The sequence below is a fragment of the Drosophila sechellia genome, chromosome 2L (assembly GCF_004382195.2).
Source record: "Drosophila sechellia strain sech25 chromosome 2L, ASM438219v1, whole genome shotgun sequence".
Lineage (NCBI taxonomy): Eukaryota > Metazoa > Arthropoda > Insecta > Diptera > Drosophilidae > Drosophila > Drosophila sechellia.
In genome coordinates, this window is record NC_045949.1 from 16,488,772 (window position 1) to 16,516,410 (window position 27,639).

The 27,639-nt window shown below is 39.1% G+C and overlaps 2 protein-coding genes, 1 long non-coding RNA gene and 1 pseudogene across 5 annotated transcripts; 1 reads left to right on the top strand and 3 right to left on the bottom strand.

The window, feature by feature from the left end:
• Positions 1-1,171: 1,171 nt before the first annotated feature.
• On the bottom strand, positions 1,172-6,693 carry LOC6614440 (hydroxysteroid dehydrogenase-like protein 1). Of its 2 annotated transcripts, XM_032724815.1 has the most exons (6): positions 6,584-6,693; positions 4,732-4,945; positions 2,646-2,768; positions 2,471-2,581; positions 1,508-1,956; positions 1,172-1,370 (listed from the first exon to the last, which is right to left on the bottom strand). In XM_032724815.1, exons 2-6 carry the CDS (start codon positions 4,907-4,909, stop codon positions 1,254-1,256), a joined length of 978 nt encoding a protein of 325 aa, XP_032580706.1. In that variant the 5' UTR covers positions 4,910-4,945; positions 6,584-6,693; the 3' UTR covers positions 1,172-1,253. The 2 variants fall into 2 exon arrangements, with proteins under 2 accessions (XP_032580706.1, XP_002038873.1); XM_002038837.2 differs by lacking the exon at positions 6,584-6,693 and having other exon boundaries at positions 4,732-5,149.
• Positions 6,694-7,098: 405 nt separating this feature from the next.
• Positions 7,099-8,819, bottom strand: LOC116802006 (annotated as a pseudogene).
• Positions 8,819-10,833, bottom strand: LOC6614441 (hydroxysteroid dehydrogenase-like protein 1). 2 transcript variants are annotated; one of them, XM_032724827.1, is made up of 4 exons: positions 10,458-10,833; positions 9,959-10,072; positions 9,398-9,895; positions 8,819-8,983 (listed from the first exon to the last, which is right to left on the bottom strand). In XM_032724827.1, the coding sequence occupies exons 1-4, from the start codon at positions 10,735-10,737 to the stop codon at positions 8,958-8,960; spliced, it is 918 nt and encodes a 305-aa protein (XP_032580718.1). In that variant the 5' UTR covers positions 10,738-10,833; the 3' UTR covers positions 8,819-8,957. The 2 variants fall into 2 exon arrangements, with proteins under 2 accessions (XP_032580718.1, XP_032580710.1); XM_032724819.1 differs by lacking the exon at positions 8,819-8,983 and having other exon boundaries at positions 9,312-9,895.
• Positions 10,834-18,816: 7,983 nt separating this feature from the next.
• On the top strand, positions 18,817-27,506 carry LOC116802106. The gene is made up of 2 exons (XR_004362475.1): positions 18,817-20,282; positions 26,686-27,506. It is a non-coding gene; the product is annotated as an uncharacterized LOC116802106 (long non-coding RNA).
• Positions 27,507-27,639: the final 133 nt, after the last annotated feature.

Here is a 27,639-nt window from a genome sequence, read left to right on the forward strand (position 1 = left end):
TAACATCGCGTGGTGAACTGATGACCTTTATTTTTTAAGCATACTTTTAGGCTTTTTCCGATTTTGAATCGGTAAAAATACTTAAACACCTTTTGCTGTATTATTTAATCAATAACTACAAAATATACACACAAATATTTTTCGAATTTAAACAAAAAAGAAGACACTTATTAAGTGTTTAAAAAAAAGCAATGTGGAAACGGTATTTATAAAAAATTTAAAAATTTAATGACATTTATCCAAGAATATTTTTGAGAACTGGTTGTTTTGAAACGGATTAAAAAGTTTAATTTAAAGAACATTTATATTCAAGTTTCCAATTAACGAATAACAATTATATAACAAAAATTTTTTTATAATAACAAAAACTCATTTTATTTTAGTGGGCCCAATTAAAACTTCCAAAAAACCATTAAAAACCATCAGAAAGGTTTAAATTAACAAGCATAGTCTTAGTTTCCAGTCAAAATTTAAATTCATGTAATTGTGTGCAGTTCTTCGAGAGATCTTAAAAGTACTTTATCTTTATTTGCATGTGGCATGTGCGTGTGCAAATTGAGACCTTTAACAACTGGACAACAAGTTAATAAAACAAACAAAACATAAATGAACGGTATAGTCGACTTTCAAATACCTATTATTTTTTCTTGGACGTCACAGTTTTGAATGGCCTGTGGGCGTGGCAATCCTCTTAGCTTTTAAAGTTTTATAGCACACAGTGTTTATACGGACAGACTAACGGACAAACTAACGGACAGGCGAACATGACAATATCAACTGCTACTGCCTGTTACAAACTTTACACCGAATCTAGTATACCCTTTTACGCTACGAGTAACGGCTATACAACCTATAATACAAGCTAAAAGTGCGAGCAATGATGCGGATACCCAGTCGTCGCTGGTCTTTTGGCCGCTTCCGACTGCAGTTGGCCACTTTGCCATTTTGTCGGTCAGTAGTTTCGCGCGCTGGCCAACCGGTTTCATGGCTAAAACCGTCCGAAAGCCAATCCCCTCAATCCCTCCACTCCTTGGCCAAATTGCAGCTCTTATGCAATCCGACAGTGCATTTTGGCAATTGATTTAGCCAGCCGGTTTTTCGAACGGGCCTTTTATCTTTTGTTTTATCTGTTGTTTTATATTTCGTATTTTTTCATAGCTTTGTACAAAAGTGTTTTTTTTTTCTAGTTAATAGTTTAAGCCTTATGACTAAGAACCAAATATTTACATGACTCCTAACCTAGCTTAAGTGACTTAAGTAAGCTTCAGTTTCTTTTGCTTTTGCTCGAGGGCCTCGATTCTCAGTCGTTTGAACAGTTGGTGTCCCAAGTATGTGCGGATCGGCAGGGGAGCCAGTTTCATAAAGGCATACTATAAAATAAAAGATTGTAATTAATAATAAGCTATAATTATGTTAGCGTACAATTTTAAGGCATAAATAAACGTTAAATCAGGGAATTAAGTGGTATTGCATCTTAAAAAAAAATCTTTATTGGCAAGCTACTAACCTGAATGCCATGGGTCCAGAAACCGTTGGTCTCGCTCGTTTTTCCCAGTGTAAATACGGCGGACCGGGCAAAAGTGTACGCGTTCGGGAAAAACAGACCTCCCTGCATTACCCGATCGGCGTAGGCATTCATTTTGGTCACCACAAAGTTGGGCATCACCAGCTGCACGTGGATATTGTGCTCCGCCACCTCCAGTTCCAGGGCTTTGGAGAAGTAGGTGACAAACTTCTTGCTCGCAGCATAGACGGTCATGTTGGGCAGTGGCTGGAGTTCGGAGGACGATCCCAGGTTAACAATGGCTCCCTTTCGGCGGCCAATCATCTGGGGCAGAATCTTGCGGGTGAGCATGGTAACCGATCCCATGTTGACGGTGAGAAGGTTCCAAAGAAGATCCTCTGACACCAGGTCAAGGCTCTCCGGGTGCTCATACATCATGCCCACGTTGTTCACTATAAAAATGAATAATAGTTTGCATTACAACCATAACGGTTCAAGAAGCATGGTCATAATGGTAACACCATATTTATAACAACTCATATCAAATGGCAGTGGCTTTAAATTACGCTGGCCAAGATCAATGTCAACTCTTATCAGCAAAACATTTTATTAATGCCGCCTTGAGAAGTTCGCAAGGTTGCCGAAATGTAAATTGCTGAAGCGTTTATGAGTCTCGTTGGCCGAATAAAAATCCCAACAACTGCGTACTTGAACATCGCCTAAGCCACTCTTCGCCTCGCCAATAGACCAAAAAATAAAAAAGAGTCATTATAATTGCACACAATTATTATTGTTTGACATTGGCAGCCGGGCAAGAAAAAGAGTCACAAAATATAAAGCGTAAGTAAGCAGCTGCTACTGTTGACAATGATGAATGTATGAATGATACAATATCATAAAATAAAACCGCTAATATCTGGAGTAAGTGCCAAATGTTGTTAAAAATATCTAATAGGGATTACTTACCCAAAATGCCAACGTCTATGCCCGCCAGTTCCTTTTCGATATGATCGTAAACCTCGCGTCCCTTGGCGAAATCCGCTGCAATCCACTTGGTCTTCACTTTGTACTGGCTCTCTGCGATTTAAAAAACATTTTCTAAATATATACAAATATATACTAAGTAATAAGCAACACTTACCTATCTCATTGGTCACCGCAATAAGCTTCTCCTTCGTCCGCGAGATGAGCACCAGGTTGATACCCTGGCGAGCCAGCTCCCTGGCGTACTCCTTGCCAATGCCATCGGTGGCTCCAGTCACCACTAAGTGAAAGGAAGCGAAGGAAAACGAGATGAGTACAGGCGAAGGTTGACGAAAGGGAACCACATTTTTCCAATTTTATAGGAAGACAAAACACACGTAATATTGAAAACTGCACTACTATATGCAACACGTTTCAGAATTTGTTATATGAACACAGATGTAGGAAAATGTATATATAGTAGTTTCGTTGTTATTAATTATTAAATATTATATAATTATTAAATATTATATAAATATTATTATACTTATACATAAAGTATAAGTAATAGATTAGGTATTTATTTAATATATAATTAATTCAAGAGTTTATAAGTTTCGGCTTTCCAAAGTTAGCTTCTTTTTTATAGTATAATGTTGTTAACTTTTTATGAAGACTTGAATCCATAATAAAGTAAGCTATTTACCTTACAAGACCCATTTCGTCACTTTCTGTTGTGTACCTATAGTTTTAGCAACTGAATAATGCCACGACCTCCTTGAAAGACCTTTTCGAATCTAGCATTTGCCTGCTAATTAGCCCACTGCATTCGGCTGAGTCTCTTTAAATCACATCGTTGGTTGTCGGTTGTCGAAACCTCAGCAAATATCATGAATGGGGAATCGGCAGCAAAGAAGCGATTAGAAGCAAACCGGCTAGAGTGGCAATTGCTGCAATGTTGCCACTGGCAGCTGGTTTATTGGTTGCCAAATATTTGTGCAACGGAAACGTGCAACACGACAGCAAAACTTGGCAATCGATTGCTGCGCTTGCGTGTTGCCCGAAAATATGACTGCTATAGTTTGGCAAAGATTTTGCACTTTGATTGGTGGGCAATAAAAGCAATTGTATAAAATCCATAATTCAATTTGAAAAACTGTAACGAACTCGCGTCGAAGGTCACCCATTAATTAAGCAATAAACTCGAGAAGCGATAGTTAAATTTATAACTGTTTGACTAGCAGAAGACCAGCACGAGACTCTAGTCAATGAAAGCGAATTAATTAGTTAATAAAGCAAAAACAAAGCGATCGCAATGTGCGAAACAGGCGAGAAAATCGCAAGCCGGTTTACGAGTTGAATGACTTTGTCTGGTCCATAAATGAAATTGTAAACAAATCAAATTGTTTGAATAATTTAGTTATTGGTTGCCAAATCCTAATGAGTCAACAGACAATTCGAAAATAAGTAATTTGTTTACTCATTAGGAATTTGTTGAATAAGTTTAACTTAATTCTTTATATTGAACTTAACAATTGAACACAAATTGTGTTTAATAAGATAATATTTTATAGACAATGATACTATTTATTATGATTCACAAATATGTGAATTCATTTAATATCTAAGCTTAACTAAAAATAACCATTAGCAATACACCCGAACACTTATATAAGAAATACCATTTTGTTCTTTTCGTAGGTATAAATGATGGAAATTCATAATGCTAACTGGATTCTTATCTTATCGCAAATGGATTTTGTAACCGTTTTCCCCAAACGTGCTTTAGATTCTATCGCTCAAGGATTTATTTGATCAAAAACTTGGTAATGCAGTACATGAGGTGCAATTAACGTATAAATCAATAATTTAATTTATCAGAAAACAAAATATATGTACTTCAATACTCAAATTGATTATGCTAACGTGTAAAGAAAGTTAAAAATGTAAATTGTGAAATTATTGGCATTTATAAAATTATTAGGCAATATCATGATATATAGTTATTATGGGGATTTGAAATAGCTTATGCCTTTCAATTCTGAGAAGTGCTGGATGCTACCTGCATATAGCAAAAAACACTCCTTAAGAAATGAGGTAAACAATTTGGATTCGCGACAGTGAAGCAACCGAAAACGCAGGCCTCAAATATTGACAGACCCCTGGGGTTAAAGTATGCAAATACCGGATTGAATAACATGGAAACATTCGGTGAATAAAGCGAAACTCATGGATATAATAGGTCTACCGATCGAAACACTCACCTGCCCACTGTCCGAACTTATCCACCAATGTTTTTGGCAAGTGTGGCTGGAAGTAGGGTTCCAAAACGGCCTTGATTATGCTGACCAAGGACTTCAGGTTGTCGTACAGGAACACACCGACGGTGAGCAGTCCTACGAGGTAGATGGCCGCCGAGATCAGCTGCCAAATGAACGCCATCTTCAGCAGCGTGTAGATGCTCACTTCCAGAACTGGCTGCATGGTTAAGAGAATGCTCTTTAAATAGTCCAAATAAGCCGATTTTCTTTTGGTATTGTGGAACTTGTTCTTATCACTAACACGACCGGGGCTGATTATTTACTGCTTCGTTGAGAATTACTATTGTACCGACATGTGTATAATCGGCCGACTTTCGCACTATCGCGCTGTCTGTCTGCCACTTATTTTGCGGGGGCACAAGTTGCAGGTTTGAGCGCCGATCACGCACTGAAAACTTGGAGCCGCGACTTCGCTTTTTCGGGCTTTCGGTTTCGGATTTTCAGTTTCGGATCTGGTCTTCAACAAGCAACAGTTGTAAACTGAATGAATATCAGCGACTTAAAGCGGAAAGGCCACTGCAGTTGGGGGCTCTTTTTCGCGGTTTTTACTCAGCTCTTTGTCGGTTCATTATTTCATAAAATTGTAAACTTCATTTTGTTGGCTTTTACTGCGGCCTAATAGTGTTGAAAATCTACGTGTCTGGGTACCGGGTAAATTATTTGACACTTAATTGCCGCTCAAGAAATGACCTTCTCACTATCTCAGTATTTTCACTAGCCAGTTGGTCAGTTGTTGTAGTTTTGAAATTTTTGCTAAGTGCATAATAGGCTTACTAGTGTTGTAGAACTAATTGCAAACAATTAGGCGAAAGATGCGTTAAATTGTCTTTTGTCATGCAATGACCCCTGTCATCTGAGACAGTTTATTTGTATAGATATATTCCTTTCCCTATTTTTCCCTTCGCATGTGGCTAAATACGCTAGGAGTGATTCAGTTTGGGAAAAATAATTACGGCATTAAAATATGACAACTTACTAAAGGTGTTCGTGTTTCTTTTCTTACATATTTTGAAATTTAAACATTTTTTTATAAAATATGAATAACTGTAATAATATCATATTTAACACACCTATAATACGTTGTTATCTATTTAATTTAGCTGTTTTTCTAACAAATAATTTTTATGGCTTTTAGATTTTTCACAGATAATTGCTTAAAATGGTTTTTACATGCTCTGCCTTTATTTAATAAACTGTATAATGCATTTTCCTTCACTATCTTTTACAACACCATAAGTTTCGCTTATCAGCATTGCAAAACGCATTTCCCTACAAGCGAGCAAAACAAAAAACGTATCAGTATCACTTTTGTGACACTACAAAAACAAAACTTTGCAACAAAGTATTAAGCGCGATTTCTTCCGAAAAACATTCAAAATATTGGTAATCGGTGGTAATTTGGGCAAATGTCTAACTAATGCACGTAGCAATTAAGTAAGCATATGGATGAAGTTAGTATTAGAGGTAAATGACAATAGGAAATGTCCCAAAAACCACTAATGGGTGAAAAACAACGAAAATTATGAATGGTGATTAATGACTTTTTATTCAAAAGTCGTATCATTTTTTTATGGCATGCTAAATCAAATTTTTATTGCCACCTATATCATAAAGTTACGTGTGTCAGTGAAAAGGTCATTCTAGTCATCACCCACAAAATTCAATTTCCACTTGTTGCTCGCTTGAAAATGCCGAAATATTTTCATTAGATAAATTAACAGCCCTTTCATTTAATTTAAAGCAAGGTTCCACAATCCGAAAAAAAACTTTATTTGGAAAAGATTGTTGAACTTACATGCTGTCCACGAACAAAACAGTTCAAGTTTTCAAACGCTATAAATATAAATCGATATTGTTTGAGTAAAGGGCTGTCAGTAACCTCCTGCCCAGCCGAATATTTATTCCAGACTGAGGAGCCAGGCGGGAAAAGTTCAACGAGGAATTCCACAAGCTTTTCCCAAACGTTCTAAATAGTAAATAGTGCAGTCGTTTTAGCGGTTTTTTAGCTAAAATGAGTTTATGGTATGCTTTCTAAATTCCTAAATAACATATGCAACTATTTTAGTTTTGAAAAAATACTTACACTTTTTTAAGGGACATCGAAAGTTTGTAACTGTCTAAATGTATTAACAACTAACAAAAATTGAAAGCTTAAAATAATCTTTTAACTTAAAAATGTTGTCATGGTGCTTAGCAAGGTCACAAGCCAATGCCAATACATGAACCCGTCAAAAAGTGTACTATGTTTTATTTTCAAGATAACAGTTTCTCAAAAACTTAAAATAATATTTCCACTGTTAAAAACTGGCGTAAGTTCTAAAATATTTATTTTGCCAAATATTTACATGACTCTGCTTAGCAGTCTAAGAAAGGTTTAGTTTCTTTTGCCTATGCTCGAGGGCTTCGATTCTCAGTCGCTTAAAGAGTTGGTGTCCGAAGAAAGTACGAATCTGCATGGGAGCCAACTTCATAAGGGCGTACTGTAATTAAAGTAGGTAAATTTATTAATCACTTGTATGTTAAGCTTGCCCTAGAGATTAATTATTTGGGGAACTATAATTTTTAGTATATTAAATTAGACTTATTACAGCTGTAAGACTACGCACCTGTATTCCATGAACCCAGAAACCGTTGGTCTCGCTTGTTTTTCCCAGTGTAAAGACTGCGGATCGGAGCGTTGGGGAAAAGCAGTCCACCTAGCCTCACTTTATCCGAATAGGCATTCATATTGGTGGCCACAAAAATGGTCATCACCAGCTGCACATGGATATTGTGATCGGCCACCTCATATTCCAGACCTTTTGAAAAGTGGGTAACGAACTTCTTGCTAGCCGCATAGGCAGTCAAATTGGGCAAGGGCTGGAGTTCGGAGGAGGATCCCAGCTCCCTTTCGATGACCAATCATCTGGGGTAGGATCTTGCGGGTGAGCATGGTAACCGATCCCATGTTGACGGTGAGGAGGTCCCACAATGTGTCCTCCGATACCTTGTCAAGGGTTTCCGGGTCGTGTATCATGCCCACATTGTTGACTGTCAAAATGAAAGAGATTTAATTTCTTTAACAAGCTAACAATCGGATCTTCCTAAGTAGTAAACTATATATTTGTTATACATATGTATTAATCATGAATTTCTATGTCAATTTATTTATCTACGCAAAATTCCAACGTCGATTCCATTCAGTTCCACATTATATTGGCTCTCTAAATAACAGTTTCGAAATGGAATAAAGAATTGTTACCTTTTATTTGAATAACATTGCTTACCAATCTCGTTGGTGACTGCAATAAGCTTTTCCTTCGTCCGCGAAATGAGCACTAGGTTGATACCCTGACGAGCCAACTCCTTGGCATATTCCTTACCAATGCCATCGGTGGCACCCGTCACCACTTAAATTGAATAAAAAAGATTCGTTTTTGTAAACTTTCTGAATTTTCTTATAGGGGTGAACATAATAAACATGAAAAAGATTAAATATTTAATAGTGATATATTATCGCTTCTAGAAATCAGAAAAACCCCTGTTGATAGATCAAGTCGGCAATTCGTTTTATTCTATTTTTAGTTCGTTTATTTGGTACTGGCGCACTATCGAGAGATAAGTAAATTCATGCTGACAACGATAGTTTAAAAAGAAAATCAGAATGAGTAATAGATTGGTTTCTGATCGAAAATTATATTTAATGAAATAAATTTCCCTCGCTGGCTGTTACACAACTATTACAATAAAAATGTTCAAAGCTAATAGTGCAATCTTTTTAAGGATATTTGAATTTTAACGAAAGTATTTTTTAAAAATGTATTGTAAAACTAAAAAGTCATATTTTTCGCTATTATACGATAGAAAGACTCACCTGCCCATTGTCCGAATTTTTCTACCAAAGTCTTTGGCAAATTCGGTCGGAAGTAGGGTTCCAGAACGGCCTTGATTATGCTGACCAAGGACTTTAAGTTGTCGTAGAGAAAAGCTACGATGCTAAGAGAACCCACTATGTAGATTCCCAAAGAAATCACTTGGAAAATAAGCTTCACTTAATATAATTCCTTCGTTTAAGAACTGACTATGTGCTTAAGAGAGTTCTCTTTATAAAGACCGAATAAGCGAACTTTTGACTGGTGATAAGAGCGTACTCAAGAGACAGTATAGTTGAAAGGCGATATTTCTTTCTCTTATTTCCACAAAAGGCAGTCTGTCTCTGTAACAATTAACAATTTTTTCTTATTAAAAATTATAAGTGAATAGATTAGTAATAAGTACATCGAAATCTATAGGTTTTTTGTTCCCATAATACAACTGTACAAATTTAAATAAAAGTCTAAGTTTGCACAGTGTAATATAAATTGCAAACGCTCTAGCGAAGCTGCGAACCCGCTGACGACTCAAAAAAACCGCCAAAAGGTGTGCTATATTCTGTTGTCAAAATGTGTGTTTAATTTTTAATTTGAATTATTTGTTTATAATCAGATTTGCAGCAATTACAAATGCCCAAATAACATTTCATTTATTAACAATATTTAATATAGTTTTTTTTGGCTTGTGATCTGTATTTTTATTGTTATAAAATGTTATTTCAGCTATTTTTTGTCGGATATTTTGTTGAACAACTTACTGGCGATATAGGTGCGCACTCGCCAGGTGAAGGCGGTGGCCACAGCGTTTTGGACATGGTGCCACAGGTAACCGGGAGTCTCGTCCACTTCGTCCCGCAGCTGATTAACCGCACTCTTGGCATAAGCCGAGGCCGATGGGATGAGGAGACCACCCTTCATGATCTGCTTGGAGTACGAGTTGATCTTGGTGACCACAAAGTTCGGGGACAACATCTGCACATGGATGCCATATGGCTTCGCCTCGTGGTACAAGGCCAGGGTTAAGCTACGGGTGTACGCCTTGGAGGCGGCATAGTAGGCTCCATTGGGAAGGGGCTGCAGTTCCGTGCCGGAACCAACACTAACAATGGCTCCCTTCAATTTAGAAGCCTTCATGCGCTGGAAGAAGATTCGAGACAGCTGAGAAACAGCCACCACGTTGGTGTCGATGATGTTTTGGGTTTCTTCCTGGCTATAATTCAGCAAGGATGTCGGCTTGGCGGTTCCAACGTTGTTTACTGCGATAAGATGAAATTATTGATCCAAGTGAAATAATTACCACTTAAGTTAATGCTACTTACCAAGTATAGAAATGGGTATATTGGCGGTTTCCTTCTCTATGTGCTCATAGACTTGCGAGCCCTTGGTAAAATCAGCTATCACAATCTTGGTCTGAACACCGGCACCGCTTTCGGCTAAAATCGAACAAAATAAAATATAAAAAAATAGTAGTAACTAAAATAAGAAGTCAATCGGCATATACTACCGAATAAAAATCCATTGCATGGCTTTCAATCATAATTTCGACAAGTGCTTTGCGTGTTCTTAAAAAATGTCAGTCTGTTTTAACAAATATGTTACTGTTACATCAATCACAACTGCAGTCTATAAATGCAGTTGACCAAAACTCCAAGCTATTGAACTTGTTTTTTTTTAATGTATAAATACTTGTATATACTTGTGCTAATATTACATAACGATTAACAAATGTATTATCTCTTAACGATTATACAAATTAATAATTGATAACACTCATATTTGGCAGTATCTTAACATTTTAAATCTCTCCACTTGACTTACTGATTTCCTTGGCAACCGCCTGGAGTTTCTCCTGGCTTCTAGCGATTAGCACCACATTGATGTTCTGGCGGGCCAGCTCCTTGGCATATTCCTTGCCAATTCCATCGCTGGCACCCGTGACAGCGGCCCAGTCTCCGAAACGCTCCTTCAGAGTTGGCCTAGTATCGCTGAAATACCTGATTTTTAGCAATTTGTACGGCGTTCTTAACTGCTCGTAGAGATAACAGCCCAGGGCATAGACGCCCACGAAAGTGAGGAATGTTGATAGGGCACAGAACATTTTGACGATTTATTTACTAATTTTAATCGACTGTGCTACAGCTGAAAGTACGTGTGTGCGATGCGGTCGACTCACTTGAACGGACTGTGGTCACAGAGTAAAATTGCACAGTTTTCGCCGGGCAGGCCGATGAATTTAAATGGCTGGAATTAATAGAACTCGGTGCTATCAAAAGGTGTTCGACTTGCCGTTAAAAATAGCCCGAAAGATTGTATTCATAATACCACTTCGCCTATTCAATTATGGTTTGCCTAATGGCTTGACTTGCTGTTGGCCTGGAAATGGTCAAATTAAATAGGCAAATCCATTAACATATTTGGTTGCATTACACTGGGAATTTGTGAGAAAGGTGTTTTGCGAGGCATTTATGCAATTAATGCAAGGGGTAAAAGATCAGCTACCTTATTAGAACAAGTGAAAGTGCCAAATGGATTGAGCTATTTTATAAAATGCCTATTTCATGCACACCAACAGCTTTTTGAATGCTTAAACTTTTTTGTTTGTTTTTTTAGCTTTAGTAGTCATTAAACTCAATGAAAGTAAAGATGAATGCCCATTTAAGAAAAATTGAAAAATAATTTAGATGTGTGTATTTCACCATCATCCATCCTCGGAGTCAGTCACCTTCTAATCCGCCACTCCATCCCCAGATGACATCATTGTCCGTTGGCCGTTGTCCTTTGTTCGCCGAAAGTGCACTCCACACACAGCAGCACACTCGCACACTCGCACATCACAATTACCGCCTTGAAGCGGCATTCATAAATTAGGGAGGTCCCAGAAAATGGCATTTTACAAAACGCTAAGTACACACACGCCTCCCAACCAGCCAGGCAATCCCCTTGATATCCTTCTTCGAACATCCCGACTGACTTTGGGGTAAGGAAATCAGGAAACGCTGTGAATCGAACTGCGGAACAAGAGCACGACATGGGTTATATATCAACCATGTGTGTCGACACCCCGGACGCAAGGGAATGGGCCTTTTGGCTGCTAGCAAACCCATTTTGAAAAATATATATGTTTCCAACCATTTTTCCTCGCTTTTGGCTGCCGCAAAACCGCATTTATTCAAGTGTCAAATAAATTCATAGTTTTTCGTTCCAAAAAATGAGAAAAACAGCTATCGACGGGGGCGTCGACTGTTGGCGTCGGCCAACTAATTAAGTCGAATGGTTTTAAGGCCCGAGCCAGAAAACCGCCAGAACCCATTTGGAACCTAATGGCAGCCGCCTGAAATTATTCAGCGATATTTGAGCCGCCCCACAAGCCAAAAAGTATTTAACAATTTTTTGAAAATATATGGTATTTTCCTGTTGCGAGTGAGGCGCAAACTTATGCTAATCACATTTAATTGCTTTTTAAGCGCACTTTCTGGCAGTTTAGCTAATTAATGTGACTCACACGCATTGTTACTACAGAGTGAGGGAACCTTAAATTTTGTAGAGACTGCAGTGGAGCTCTTTAATTTATAGCTTAGTTCTAGAAAAATGTTGCAGGCGAATGGCGCCAGTTTTCAGTTCATGGAACATATGCCAAGATAAGAGGCTGTCCGGAGATGTTTTTTTTAAGGCATTGGGAGATTGGGAGGACAAACTGGCGCAGTCATTGTCAAAAAGTCAAACAATTTGAATTATGCCTTGCAATTTGTACATCCGTTTAGAGTTGGCCCACAGCACAGCGAGTCCTTCGCCCACTCCGCGAGTCCTTTTTATATATGAGGGAAATTATTGTTTGCTTTGTTTCGCGTTTGCCGCTGGCGGTTATTCTATTTTCATTCATATGAAACGAGCTCATGTAATGCTCATTTTTACTGATTTTTATTGTGGTTATTATTGCATTTATTTTGGGCAGGGGTGTGGTAAGTGAACTTAATAATGGCTAAAGAACTCGGCTTGAATGCTGGCACGAATGCGGAGAAAAGCAATTGTTATGAGTGATAAAATATAAAATATACGATGATGGTTATATACGAAATGGTATATAAATAAATGTCTTGTAGAAAATATTTAGTTGTTAAATGACTTTATAGCTATGTCGCATTATATTGGAACTACTTGCCTTTAAAAATCGCTAGGAAAATTGTTAAAAAAATACTTTGAAGATATGAAATCTATGCATATACCCCATATATGCATATACCCCCTATATACCCCATATATACCCGTTCTACTCTGTAGTTCTTAATGTAATTCCCCCAATTAATTGCCCCAACATTCATTTGTAACGCTCTCTAATCTCTGACATATCGTTAAAGCGCATTGCTGGCACTCTTGACTGCCGACTGTTGACTAGCAAGGATGCTTAAGGATGTTTATGCCAGGCACTGAATTTTAAGTAGCTCCAAAGGAGGCTTCGCCTGTCGCATTGGTAAAGAAAAAAAAACAACGTTTGCAGAGCAGAAAAGAGTTGTCAAGTGAATTCGTGACGGGTGAAATGGCGGAGAGACTTCCCTTTTATCTCAGCGAAAGAATTCGCCCCTTAAATGGCGCATGAAAATTAGCAAGTTGTCTGTCGGCTGCCATTATGCGGCACACTTTGAATGGCATTTGCGCCGATTTGCCCACTTTTTTGCAGCCTTCTCTTTGATGGTTAGCCATTTAAGGCTAAAGGCTTAAACCGTTCTTGTTAGTCAACAGTTAATTAGCAGTTAGCGGTGGTTATCGCAAAAAATGTGGGCTGTGCTCCGCTGGAGCAACTTTTGGCCATAAAAGTGCAATCAGCGGTTAAGTTATGTCCAAAATGTGGATTCATATGTACGGATGGCACCTGCAGGCGAAATACTGGCCATAAAAAATGACTAACGATTAAGCCAAAAAAGCGAGGCAAGCAGGACCAAAAGCCAGGACAACCGGCAAGTGTCGTTTTGAAAAATTCAAATCTCGTTGCCAATAAAAGCCAATAAAACTCGTAAAATAACTCAAACAAAAAAGTTGGGTTGGGGCAGAGCTGCTGGTGATGCTGCCGGTTCAAGTGTTTTGTGCCGCAATGTTGCGGGTGGCCATAACCATTTACTTTCGATTCTTGCGGGTTAAAGTTGAGTTCTGCGGAGTTCTGCTGTTCTGCAGATGCATTTAGTTGCCTCTCCAGCTGCACATCGCCACAAATATTTACATACACATATTTATAGCCCAGTCGGAATAGGAGGAGCGATACAGCGATGTCATCGTTCCCATGACCGAAAATAGCTTTGCAATTGGATGTGGCGTCTACACCTGTTGGGAATATGTCGTCGCTGCAAATGCTGACTGGCGCAGTCTTTTGTCATTATTAAGTTGTACGAATAAGTGCGCTTGACTTGCGTGTACTTTAAGTTTTTTTTGGGTCTAACAAGTTGGTGATTAAGTGAAAGCATATTCTGTCTCAGGTGAAAGAATACACAAAAATGAATATTAATTAGTCTTGTTGCTCGACTATAGGATACCTAGTACTCGTAGTTTATGCAGCAGCAAAGCAACAGTTTTAGAGACTCTACACAAGCGCCACCTAGCGGCGAATGCATAAATTGCTTATAAGTTTTTAATTAATTTTCCAATTATTCTTCTTGTTACCTACATATATTCCTATGAATAAAATAAAAAAATAAAATAATCAGCAAGAACAGAATAATAACCAACAAGAAGAGAAAAAGAAGAATATTATAACAATAAGAGATCCAAAAATGACATCCAAATTAGTCTTAATTGGGGACTAAATCCTTAAGACTTATCCTCAAACACCTGTGCATCCTAGTATTGACTTTTGAATTGACTTTACTTATTAGCTACATTAGTATATCTATTTTTTTTTTTAATAATTGCTTCATAGACCCATTCGTAAATTGTTTTGTAATCATCCAACCAGGATTTGCATCAATCACGTGGCATTTTGCAGCCATTTGCCAGGTGGGGCACAAATCACAGCATTGACAACGGTGAAACTTTCTCGGCAAGACAAGTCCGCAACTTTGCCCTGGTTTCAAAGAACCAAAACTATTCAACTTTGATCAGAATCTGATGAAGAAATCAAAGAAAAGCCCAACGAGGCCCACTTGAATGCAAATGAATGAATGTTTTCGCGTACTTATGTGATTTTCCACTGCCTTTCTGCACTGCATAAAAACGCATTTTGAATGCAGACGAGACGGCTGACCGACCGAGTCAACAAGGCAAATTAAATTAATATGCGAGTGGTGTTCCTCTAAGTTGAGGTTCTCCAATCTTCGAACAGGGGGGGAAACTCCAGCTTAGACCCACTCTGTCGACTCGATGGCCGATATCTGAACTGCATTTTCTGGTGCTGGGCAGACAATTCCTGGCGCTATCGCGATGCCAAATACGCGGCCATGCAAAAAATCGCCGACAGCGACAAAACAGAATAAATATATATACATGTATAAATGTGGAGACAGAAAAAGGATACAATGTTCTGGGCAGAGGAAGGAATATTCAAACGTTTTCGCATCCTGTCAGTGAGGATGCCAGCAAGGGGCAAAAACAATTTCGTACATTTAAATGGCAACAGAACGGGATGATTCCTTCTTTATGGCATCCTCATGCTCGCATTGCAGCCTCTTTCCCCCAAAAGAAAATATTGTCTAAAACGAAATGTCGCTTTTGTCTTGTCCTGCGTTCAAAACACATAAATCTCAGCATATGTGCATTAAATTGTTATCCCAGTTCGGCTTAAATATTCTCCTCGGCGCAGGGTACAAACTTTAATTGCCACTTCAATTTTCAATTGTTTTTCTATTCATTCAACTTACACACATTCCTTGGCTCTTCTGCTCGCTATGTTTTCCATCGCCCGTCTGTGGACAAACTTAATGACCTGAAAACAATACGATAATGTGGGTGACTCTTCATTGTCTCCGCTCGGCAGTTTGTGCGGGCTTAGGAAATTATCAACTCAACGCCTTTGGCAAAAAAGCGAAAAACGGATGGAAGGTAATTTCCAGGAAAACGATTAGAAATTCCGGTTGGTAATCGAGTAAATAAAAGAAAAACCATCGGTTTTCGGGGCTTAAAGGGCTTAGAAAAAGGAGTGCAGATAAGGCTAATAGACTAACATATTTGGGCAAGTCCTAAAGTGTTCAAATGGTTGGGTGAGGGATTTAAAACCATCCTAGTAAATTCGGGAATATAGCCTTAGTTATCCTTAAGTATTATCATATATAGCTAGCATTAATAATGAATTTATGAAGAATAACTTTAATAATAGTAATTCTATGGAATCAGTTATTTTACCCCAACTTCAGGTTCTTTCTCTCTGTTCATTCCCATACAATGTCCTTGGTTACCAATAAAAAAAAATACTGCGGTTTTTTTCAGCCAAGAAAACTTAACCCTTTCCACTGACTCCCTCCGCTGGTGTCCAGCAATTTGGCAAAAGCCAAGTGGAGGCCACGTGACTAACATAACCAAATACAGTTATAGCCACCGCCGTCTCGGTGAGCAAGTGCTCGAAAAATGTTTTGTTTGGCAAAAATCAAGATGTGTGGCGACCTTTCGCTTTTTGCTCTCAGCCTGGATTCCCAGCCCACTCTTCAATGGGCTTTTACTGCCCAGTTAGAAGAACTGTTGGCAACAGTGAAGAGATTGCTTAGTGAGGAGGGATATGTGTACACTAGGGTGGACTTAGAAAAAGTGGTAGAATAATATTGTACAGTTAGTTTTTAAATATTAAATTTAAAAATTATTTTATATTCAGTGAAACAGAAGAAATAGTAAATAGCATTTAAACTTGTAGGAAAACAAGGAATCAAATTGCTCATACGCCATGTAAGACATGTAAATTTACTGTACAGAATGTGTAACCTTTATGTATGCTTCTGCTTATAATTTCACATTCCTATAAGAAATTTATTAATATAAATATTCTTGGATTTCCAACATTTTCGATGCAAGCCTTTTCCAAAAGTCAAAGCACCCTACCATGAACTCGTATGTTTATCTTTGGCCTGGCCTTTGTCTCGCTGAAGTGGTGCAGGAATGCGACGGCCAAGTGGTTTGGGGATCGGGGATGGCGTTGTTGTCCTTTGGCGCTGTTTGGGCAATAAATAAACGTTTAGTTGGAAGCGGAAACAGGGCGACAGCAACAGCAGTTCCACCCGAATGGTATGGTATGCCGATGGCATTAGATGGAGGGCAGGTGGTACTCCGGCATGAGGCTTCCGGAGGAGAGAACTTGTTTTGGCCTCTGGCAGCACGTGCTGCTGCGGTCAACGTGTGGCTCGCATTGTTGTCACACTTTTTGCTGCCGATGGTTAAATGACTGCCGTCCTTTGTCCTTTGCCGGGTGGTTCCTATTAATGGCCGCGTAATCGGTGCTCAATTAACACACGCAAGTTCCGACCCCTAGAAATACACTGGGAGAAAATAAATGATTTTTACTTATTCCTTTTTTCAGAAAACCATAAGCAATTTAAAATTTTAAGGCAAAAATACATAAATTCTTTATATAATTTAATACTGTTAACTTTAAAAAGTTGTCATATATATTTTTTTCAAACAATATACTATTTTTTCGTGACCAGTGCCGCTGCAACATTGTGGCCTTTACCTAACATGCATTTATTAGAAATTTATTAGCACTGGTTAAAATTTTACATCGAGATTTTTGCTTTGCGCTTGCATAAAATTTTTACACTGGCGCCACTCGTTTCATAACTCAGACAAAGTATCCACTCGGGATGAGAGCGTATGGCTGGTGCTCCATTCCCCCCGATGGAAAGTCCACTTATTCTGATTGGCATCGATGTCCTGCGAAGATGTGTCCTTGCATGTGCTAAAACCTGTTGACCATTTGCATTCATTTAGCTCAAGGAGTTTGCAAAGGGCCTTTCCTTTTGGCCCTTCGTGCTGCGTTACTCGCGATTTGCTTTCTTCCTTTGTAGTTTTTGCACTTTTTAGTGCCTCATTTAAATTCTAATTTTATGGCAGCGTTTATGCGTTTGTCGAAAAGCAGCCATGTATTTATGAATATATCTTTCGAAGATCTGCTTGCTTCGCTACCAACTGCAACTGCGTTCATAATTGGTTTGGAATAATAATTTTTACTTTGGATTGCTACTACCTAGCGCAATTCGAGTTTCTTGTACCAAAACAATTTGGCGAAATAACAAAATGATTACTCATTTCAAGCGATTGATTCTGTACCCAGTATGGTTTTTTTTCGATTTAATGGGAAGATTGTTGTGTATTTTTACGATGTTTTTAAATAACATCTCGATTCAACTAAAATCTAAGAAAAGAGAACATACTGCAAAGCAAATCTTTTATGTAACACATTGGTTGTATTATCACATGAATCACCTGAATTTAAACAATTTTCTTTTTGTTTTTTAAATTCCCTATTACTAACATATGCCTTTGCCACAAGTACCACGCGCTAGTCATAAATCATCTGATTATGTTGTTTTTCGTGCTCAATGCTGGAACTGGAAATATTGAATCTCAGAAATATTCAAAATTACTCAAAAACTTTGAAAATGAGCGGGCAGCGCAGAGAGCCCGCAGCAGCAGAGGAAAACGAGCTCTGCCGCAGCGACGAGCATTTTCCGAGGAGCTCACGAAGTGCCACGATTTTCACCAAGGGGAAGGAGGGATCGTTCGCTTGGAGCTCCGCCAGTTGGACGAAGGTCGGGGTTCAGGAGACGGCGGAGCAGCGGCATGGACGGGATGTGCCAATGCAAGAAAGGCGTAGCCCTTACACACTTCGAAAAATATTTAATATATTTATATAAAATATATAATATAATATATATATATATATATATATATATTTTCTTTTCTTTTCAGATATGTTTAATGAGTTTTTTCATAAAACCAAATATTTATATTTGCATTTTTTTATTTTGTTTACTTTTTTTTATCAGATAATAAGAGCATATCATTAATAGCATACTTGCTTATGTCTATTTCCCAGACGAAAGTCAACATTTTCTCTGAGTGCATGCGGGGGGCGAGAGAGCACACGCAAGGAGAAGCCCCCGACGACGATGACGACACAAAAAGCAGAGACGAACTGCGACAAAGAGAACGCCGGAACGGAACGTGAACGGGAATTCAGAACGTTGCAATCGTTCGAGGGCCTCTGGCTCGCTTTTTGGCAGGCCGCGCGGCCAGTCGTCAGTCAGTTGGCCAACAAACTGGTAGCGTCTGGTGTGGCGAGCCAACAAAAGGCTGGCAGGGCGGCCAACACCGGACCCGGCCAGAAACTGAATCCGGGTCCGGGTCTGGGTCCGTGTCCGTGTCCGGGTTGGATCCGCAGCATCTACGGCAGCACGGCTGCCAATTGAGCGGAGTTTGGGTCTCAATTTGACGCGTAGCCAGCCAAGAAGAGTGGCCGGCCAACAACAAAAACAGGTGACGCAGGATATGGCCAACTGAGCAGGGAGATGGAGGAAGAGCAGGAGGCGCAGCAGGAGGAGGAGGAAACGCAGCGCACTTTTTTGGCCACGGTCCGCGTTTGATTAGCCAACTCAAACATCAGGGCCAAGATCAGGGCAATTGACAGCTCTTCTCCCTCAATTTCCACTTCTGCTTGGCACACAGTCGCAGAGACACACAGTGCCTTATGGCCACTGGACGATGGACCACAGTGGAGCCTGGGCAGTATGCAACACCTGACGCTGCCCGCCAGGATACTCCCGTTCGTCTCGATCATACAGCAAATAAGAAACATTAAATAAACAATCAAAGAAAAGGAGTATTGCTCCGCAACTGCCAACAACATCCAACGACAACCAGTTGCTCTGTGGTGCTAGAAAGTGAGTGTAAACAGTGTGTGCCTTTGTGAACTGAACTGAACTGACCAACGTGCCAAGAACGAAGGGACGAGGAGGTGGGCACTCTGGCTCGGACCCAAGCGATTTGGCAGGAGCTGATTGTTTCATCTGGCCAGGCTTAATGAAAGAACTCGTCCTGGCCGCGGCTCCATGTCAAACGCAGCAGGGCAATCGCCAGCGAAGGCCCAAAGGATAAGCATCGTCCAGAACATCGGAATCTCCAGCGAAGGATGCACTAAAAACATTATCCACAGGACTAAGATCCCAAAAGATAATATATAATATATATTAAAAAAAAAAATAAATAATAATAATAGAAACAAAAGCAAATATAATACGATGACACCTAATAGACACATTGTAATAAAATTGAAAGAAGTAGACAAGAATAACCACTCATAAAACTAAAATAACCTGCCTATAACTATTTATAAAATAGTTGAAATAGTGCTTACTATGAACCATAATCGCATATGATATAACCAATATTGAGCACTTATTGTAGCCCAATATTATATATAGAACTAAATATGAAATAGTCACAAACAATAGTGAATTACAATACGTTTATAAACCAACGTCAAAAGATTTATAACGAAAATATCTTTCTTTATAATGAGCACTTTCGAACAATTATAATTAATATAAATTAGCGCGGGAAGTCTTCGGCGTGGTGAAAGTATAAGATGTAAGCACAGCTGAGAAGAAAGGAATTTACAAAATCTAAGGAGGAGAAAGGAGTGAAAAACATCTAAGCGCGGAAAAGTGCTACAAAATGGTGAGTAGAGTTTACAATATTTATTTAAATTGCTTCTAAGGCATCTTGACAATATCTTTCATTATAGTTACTAAAAACTACTAAGTTTCCTTTGAGTAATATAAAAACTTCTAGTAGCTAAGAGTTAGATTTTAAGACGAGTGACAGCATTAAGTATATATTATAACAACATTTGCCATTAGCAAAAGTTAAGATGTACTCACTTTACTTCCAAAGGAATTATCATTGAAATCCAGTTGCAACAAACATAAACCTTAAAAGCACTCCGTATTTCGTTGAGTTTCTGCCACATGGTAATAATCGCCCACCAAAAGAGTGAAAATCCTTAACCCCAAATACAAATACAGAACGCACTGGGAACATCCTGGCGCCACATAAATAAGTCCAATGCAACCGAGAGATGACAACGAGAATGCTAAATGCGCCGCAGGAGGGCGTGCCCGGTGAAGGACTATCTAGAATTTTGTCAGGGTCCCCAAACGAATTTATAGGCCTGGCCAAAAATGTTAAAGAGCTCACAGCACACAGCCCGAGATTTGCCTTCTTCGGCTCCCTTCGCCGAGTGCTCATGGTTCAATGAACAGCCACCAAGGATGAGCTGTCTGGGTTAGAAGGATAATGCCACCCACATTTTTTGGCCAGACCAAAAAGCCATCCATTCTCATACTCCAGATCCCGGCAGAGATGAAACGAAATTCATATATCAGAAATTAATCTCACAGACAGATTTATTCTTTTATGACTGAACGGAAACAAAAACACGCCAGAGTACAATGTACTTAGGGCAATTAAATTTGGGCAAATAAGTATTTGCTTTTGTAGTTCTCGATTGAAGCCATAAAATTGCCTAGTTTTATGTTGGATTTTCGAAATTTTAAATTCCCAAATTTATGAGCGTCTGCACTGAAGAAGAACAACAACTAGCTGCAGCAATCAAAAAGTTGTACAAAGAGATTTACGATCCATTAAAACAATTAAAAATCTACCCATCGCTCTACGCGTAGTTAATTGGCCAGAAAGTGCAGAGCAGTTGGGTAGTCGAAAAATTAACACGATATTTAATTGCCGAGGACTTAGAGCAGAACATCCTGGGAGCAGGACATTCGCTAATGTCTCCACATTAATTTTGTCTTTGCCTCGCTGTTCTTTTTTTTTCTTTTCTAGCTGGCAATGGTCGAACATTTTTTTGCAGCCGTTGAAAAGGAATTTGTTGACACCAACAATGTTTCGGACATCCTGGCAAATAATTCTCCCGTTTTTTTCTCGCCAGGAAATTGGCAACTAAGCCAAGCCAAGCCAAGTCCAAGGCATTGTGTCCTTCCTTTTCCTCTTGACTGGCTGCATATGTCCAACAAAAGGTCCTCCCATGCCGCCGCTGGTCACTGCGCTTTATCTTTCCTTCCGCCAGATATTCGATTCGGAATTCAAATTCCAAACTCTGTGCAGCGAAAGGCTTGAAGATTTATGTTCTGCATTGATTTAATCGATGGCCGTGCGACGAAGGGTGGAATTTTTAAACGTCCGCCAAGTCGAGCAATTAAAACTAATTGAATTGCCAGTGAGAAATTGTCAAAGAAACTTTAAATGCATATCGATGGCGGCATTGAAGTCGCACATTTATTCCTCCTCCTGATGTGTCGGCTTCAGACAAAACCATAATTCTCAACGGCCTAGACGGGGCAAATAAAGCAAACAAACAAATAAATCGCCAAATTATGATTTTGGCCAGCGTTTCCTTCTGCTCCTTCTGCTGTCATCAGCCAACGAAAACAAAACAAAAAAAAAAAAATCCGCTGAGGAAGAACTTTGTCTGCCTTTGGTCCAGTCCAGTAATGATTTACTCTATTTGCATATTTTTGCACTTATAAAAATGCACAAACGATTTTTCATTTTCATTTTTCTTAAAACTTATTAGTGCGGACCGCTATCCTTTGAACTGTCCGCTTACATTTTTTCTTTCACAACTTCGGCGCTCCTTTGCCTTTTTTATAATGATGGTCAGGCCTTATTTATTTGTTATGCATTTGGCCCGCAACTTTGTCCTGCACTGCGTATACGTTATGTGTGCGGGTCGGGGTGCATTACGTATACGCCGCATTGTCGCAGTCTGCAATTGGCAGCGCCTACAAGTCTACGGTGGTGATTCTTCTGCTGCTGCAGTGCCCAACACTTAACAATTTTCAATCTTGCGAGGCGTTACTTTATGATTCAGGCTTCTCTACTTAGAAAAGTTGGTTACTTCTAGCCAAGAAGATACTATCCCATATTCCGAAAAAAGGTAGTTGTTCGATTGAAGTAAACAGAATAAAACGTCTTGTGGGTATTACATGTACTTGAATTAAAAATATTTTCATTAAATTAATTATTATAATTATGTTTTTAAGATCTCTGTTTTGTATTCACCAAATTCGCTTGAATGTAATGGACAAAAGTATATTTTACATATATTGAATTTACTTTGGTATATCTTTTTATGCTCGTCTTAAAAATGTTTCTCTAATGCTTGCCACTTTTGGTAGAGAATTCCTGCTGCTCCATCATGTGTGTTCCCTTTTCTTTTACATATTTTAGCCTTTTTTCTTCCGTTACCGCCCTATTCTTTGGACTGTTTTTTTTTTCATTCCCTGGAAACCAAAACGCCGCGAACATAAACATAAACAAACGCAGCCCGCTGTCGGCGGCTTCTTGGCATCAAGATTTTTGGCATCATCGTTGGCAACGCATCCTGTGGAATGCGAGTCGCGTGGCTGGCGTGTGTGGATTGGGTTCGGGTATTGGGGATTGGGGCCTTGGCAGCGGTTCTCCTTTGGCGGGGTGGCGCCTCTAACTTGGCACTCTCATTATGATTTTAATTGCTGACGCACATTTTTGACGAGCTGCCCAGTTCGCTGCTACGTCACCGATTGTTGTTGAATTGGCCAAAGAATTCTTGGCCAGACACCAGCCAGCAGTTGCCAACAGGTGTCCAATTATCATTATGATTGTGTTTATCACCCACCAACACAGACACACCACCACACATGGGTAAAGCGAAATAATGACGTTTGATTGGCCTTCGGCAAGGCCGTTTGCTGTTGGCCAACTGTCAACGTCTTGTAAAATTTATTGGCCAATATTCAAGCAATTTTATTTTTTTCATTTTGAGTTCATCGCTTTTTTTCGGTTTTTGGCAGACAGTTAATATTTGCAGCCTGCCAATTTTCCGATTACGAGTTTCTATTTATCTTTTCGCATTTTCGGGTATTTGGTTTTTCTATCGCTGCTCTTTTGATTGACTTTCAGTTTTCATCAGATTTCATAGCGGTGACAACGCATCTTTAAAAGTAAATGCATATAATGCTTTTTTTTACATAATTCATTGCAGTTAATAAAAATAAACGAAACATATGCAGACATAAATACAAAGTGAAATGTTGTTCCTGTTCGTTTAAAAATATTCACAAAAATGGATAGAAAATTTGCGTGGATAAATGTGCTAAAATGTGGGAAATGAGATTACTCAGAAATTTTGATACATATGTATATAGGCAAGAATTATATTAGTTGCTTAAGAAATAAGAATTACAAGAGCTTCATTTTTGATATAGACTCTCTAATGTTAATAGGCACTGTAGACTTCAAATTCTAATGATTAGGCAATTTAAGGGTACTACTTTAAACAATAAAGATGATTGCGCAACAGCGCACCCCTCTCGTTTCTTACCGCCCAATTTAACCTAATTAAAAGCTTGCACATTCGATAAATAAACTGCAGGCTAACTGCATCTCAAGGTTCATTTGTTTACCATAAAACACATGCCGACGTGCAAATTAAGAAAATTCTAATTAAAGCTAAGAAAAACTAACACTAATTACAATTTGTGCCGTCGCCCTATACACAGAGAAAAAACACAGACAGATGGAAGCAGAAAAAAAGAAAAGAACAGAGCACATTTTCGATGAAGCAACTGAAATAGATTAAAACGAAATATACGCCCAGATGCATTTGTATCTGTGGCCGAATCCGAATTTATATCTCAGTCGGTGCAAAAGTATTAGTCGTGTCCACGAAAATAGAAGCAGCGGCGACGCTTTCAACGCGTCTTTGCCCGCGTCAATTGCGCGTCATCGCGACTCAAAGATCCAAGAACACATAGAACACATAAAGAGCCACAGTCTGAATACTATTTATATGTGGTATATAATGCGGTTGGTGGAGCACCACCCCCCCCCCCCCCCCTTATATACGGTTTATATATGGTTTTTTTTTGAGTACATAAGGGCAGGCGACAGTTCTGCGCAATTTTCTCGGGCTTTTCTCTTTCGGTCTTGACGTTTTTATCGCTATTCTGCGCCTTTCGCCTTCGATCTTCTGCCCGTCAAGTGTGTCCGAAAATAGCAAGGTAAATGAAAAATTCAACACGGCAAAATGAGGCAAAATCAGCCAGCAAACGAGAGAAAATTGAAACAGCGAAAAAAAAACATAGGAATCAACTTTTAAGCAACCAAATTGCGAATTTCACATTTTGGCTTTTAGAACAAATAAATACAAGCGATATTCTTCCCAGGAAAATCATTGAAAAACAGCAAAAACCAATACATGTATACACAAATTAGAAAATTAAAGACAGCGCAATTTGTTGGAAACGTCAAAGGCTTTCCACTTTTTGCCATCTATAGCATATATTTTCCCGCACAGATACGTTCTTACTAATTCGTTCGGTGTGCAGAACGGGGCAAAACATTTAAATATTATAAAATATATTCTTTTTTTTGGCGCTTTCAAGCATTTTATCTGATTTCTTATAGACTTTGGGAATTGAAAATATTTAAATGCTTTCCCCCCTTTTTTCCCCCTATTTTAAGCAAAATAAAATGGTTCAATTAAGTCTCTACTTCTTGCTTTCCAATTAAACATAGTTTATTTAGGACCATATTTTAATGGTCTTTCAAATTCCCTTAGCTAAAATGCCAAAGATCTTAATTTTAAGCAAAAGGCCAACATTATGTGTCAGTTTAGTTAGAATTTTTGAATTTCCTGATTTTCACTTACATAAGCCACATCAAAGCCATCACTCATTTGCCACTTTCAGTCATTTCGACCATGTCCAAGAATGAATAATGGCTGGGGAAAATAAAGAGGTAAAATATTCGAATGGCTATTTATCACAATGTGCCAAAGCTCATAAATTGATTAAGCAGCTGTGTCGCAGGCAATTAAACGCAAGTGTTGTCCCTTGGCCACGTTTAGAAGTCTTTCTGCTGCATTTCTGGACCACTTGCCATGGCTCATAATTCACCTTAACTTAACACGTGCGTGTGAAATTAGGTTGGGGAATGTTCTGGAATGGATAATATTTGGGGCTCGCCGCAATTGGCAGCTGTTCAATAATATAGTTCCTGACCTGACTCAACGGGAAAACTCAGCCGAAGTCATTCATCCAGGCGAGGGTGAAGATGAAATGAGGGTGCCGGGCAGAGCAGCTCATTGCGGCAAACGATCGGAGCAGACGGCGTGTCTGCCGTGCGTCTCTTGGAAAACTTATTGGCAAAACTCCATGATCATAAATTAAGTCGGCTTCATTTGTTTACGCATCGGCCGGCAGGTGGCGCTTTAATTACATGACAGCATCGGCATGGGGGATTCCCCAGTGGAATCTCATCGAGCCGCTTGCCAAGATTCCGCATTACGCAATAAAGTTCATTGCCATCCCGCCCGTCTCTCAGATGCTTTCTTTCTTCCCCATCATTTTTCCTACACTTTTCTAAAATTTTTTTTTTTTTGGAAGCGAGCGTGAGAAAAAATTCTAGGCAAGATTTTGGCAAGCTACCATCTTGGCAGAGGCCCATTACCCATTCCACCAATGAAGACCAACACCGTGGCACAGTGGCCCAGGACTATGCGAATTCTAGATAAGATTAGATGGTCGGGATGGATAAACTTTGGGGAAGACGATCCCCCAAAGGATTTATTATAAATGTTCATTAATAAAACCTTATAGTTTAAACCAAATAGAATATTGAAAAGAAATTCAATACTTACCATTTATATTAAAAGCAAAGTCAAAAATAGTATTATAAGTTTGAAACATTATTATTTTGCTGCCTTAAATTTTGTCATCACAAAATATTTTACAGTTTTATCTCAAAAAAAAGTAGCTAAACAAGAGGATTACAGTTAAAAGACTTATATTCAAAATTCAAATTAGTTTTTTGTGTAAGTTTAAAGGCCAGAAAACTATTCCTCTGATATGAAACTACAAATTAGTATGTATGTGGTCCAAAAATGCAATTTCGCTCTTGGTACATTCCCAAAATAAATTTGTTGAGATTAAATGAAAGCCCTTTTGCAACAAAACCTACTAAAAATCTTATTTTGGCAGCCAAAACTAATGTGTGTCCTTTTTTTTCACTACCATTGCAGAAGCTGACGGCTTAAAGGAAACCTTGTTGGCCAATTGGGGAGGAGGCCCAGAAAGTCGAGCCGATTTTCCGCTGCAACCGACGAAGGTCTGACCAACCAATCGCAACGCACAGCGGCGACGAAGCCCGGCCGAAAGGGAGCATCTCGGGCAAACGGAGGCAAAGCCAGCCGCCCTGCAATGCATTTTCTTTGGCAACGTGTCAAGGGGCCTTTCACACACACACACACACACACACACATTAGGATTCCATAAGGATACTCTGCCTCGCTAACATGCGCATCGAGTGGTATACGTAATATATCAAGTATACGCCTGTTGGCCGGGCAGAAAGTCTGTGAGTGTGTGCGAATGGCCAAATAGAATGCTGCCAACTGCATTGCCGGGCTGCCAACGACTCAACCCCCGACCCGAGGACACCACCCTCCTCCCGCCAGGAGGCCAACGACGAGTCCTTTTTGGAGGCAGCGCATTGGCTGCAGGACGACCGGCGACAGGACGACCAATCACCAATCAAATCGGGGCTTGTGCGCACTATCACGGCCGTACGAAGAGCCACTGGCACGGCATCCAGGACCTCAGCCGGAGACCCCAAGCCGATTGCCAATCTCTTAGACATATTATTATGCCAACGTCTCCTATATTATAGTTCTCTAGTCGTAAGTCACATGCCCAAGCCATCGCCCCGGAACATCGGGGGCGTGAAACATTAGTTTTATTGATAGAGTTCTTAGTTTCGAGCAGAAGCTATACGATGATGATTTCAAGAATGCATAAGAGAAAATGGAATAAAAACTGTAAAGCTTCAGAGCGGCACAACAAATGTGATGGTTGTTTTTATTTGAACGGGGTTGGTAATTAAAGAAAACGAATTCTCATTTTTAAGTTCATTAATTTTTTGATAATCTTTTTGAAAAAAAAGGATTTGCTCATTGTGTAATTCAATATGGAAAGCA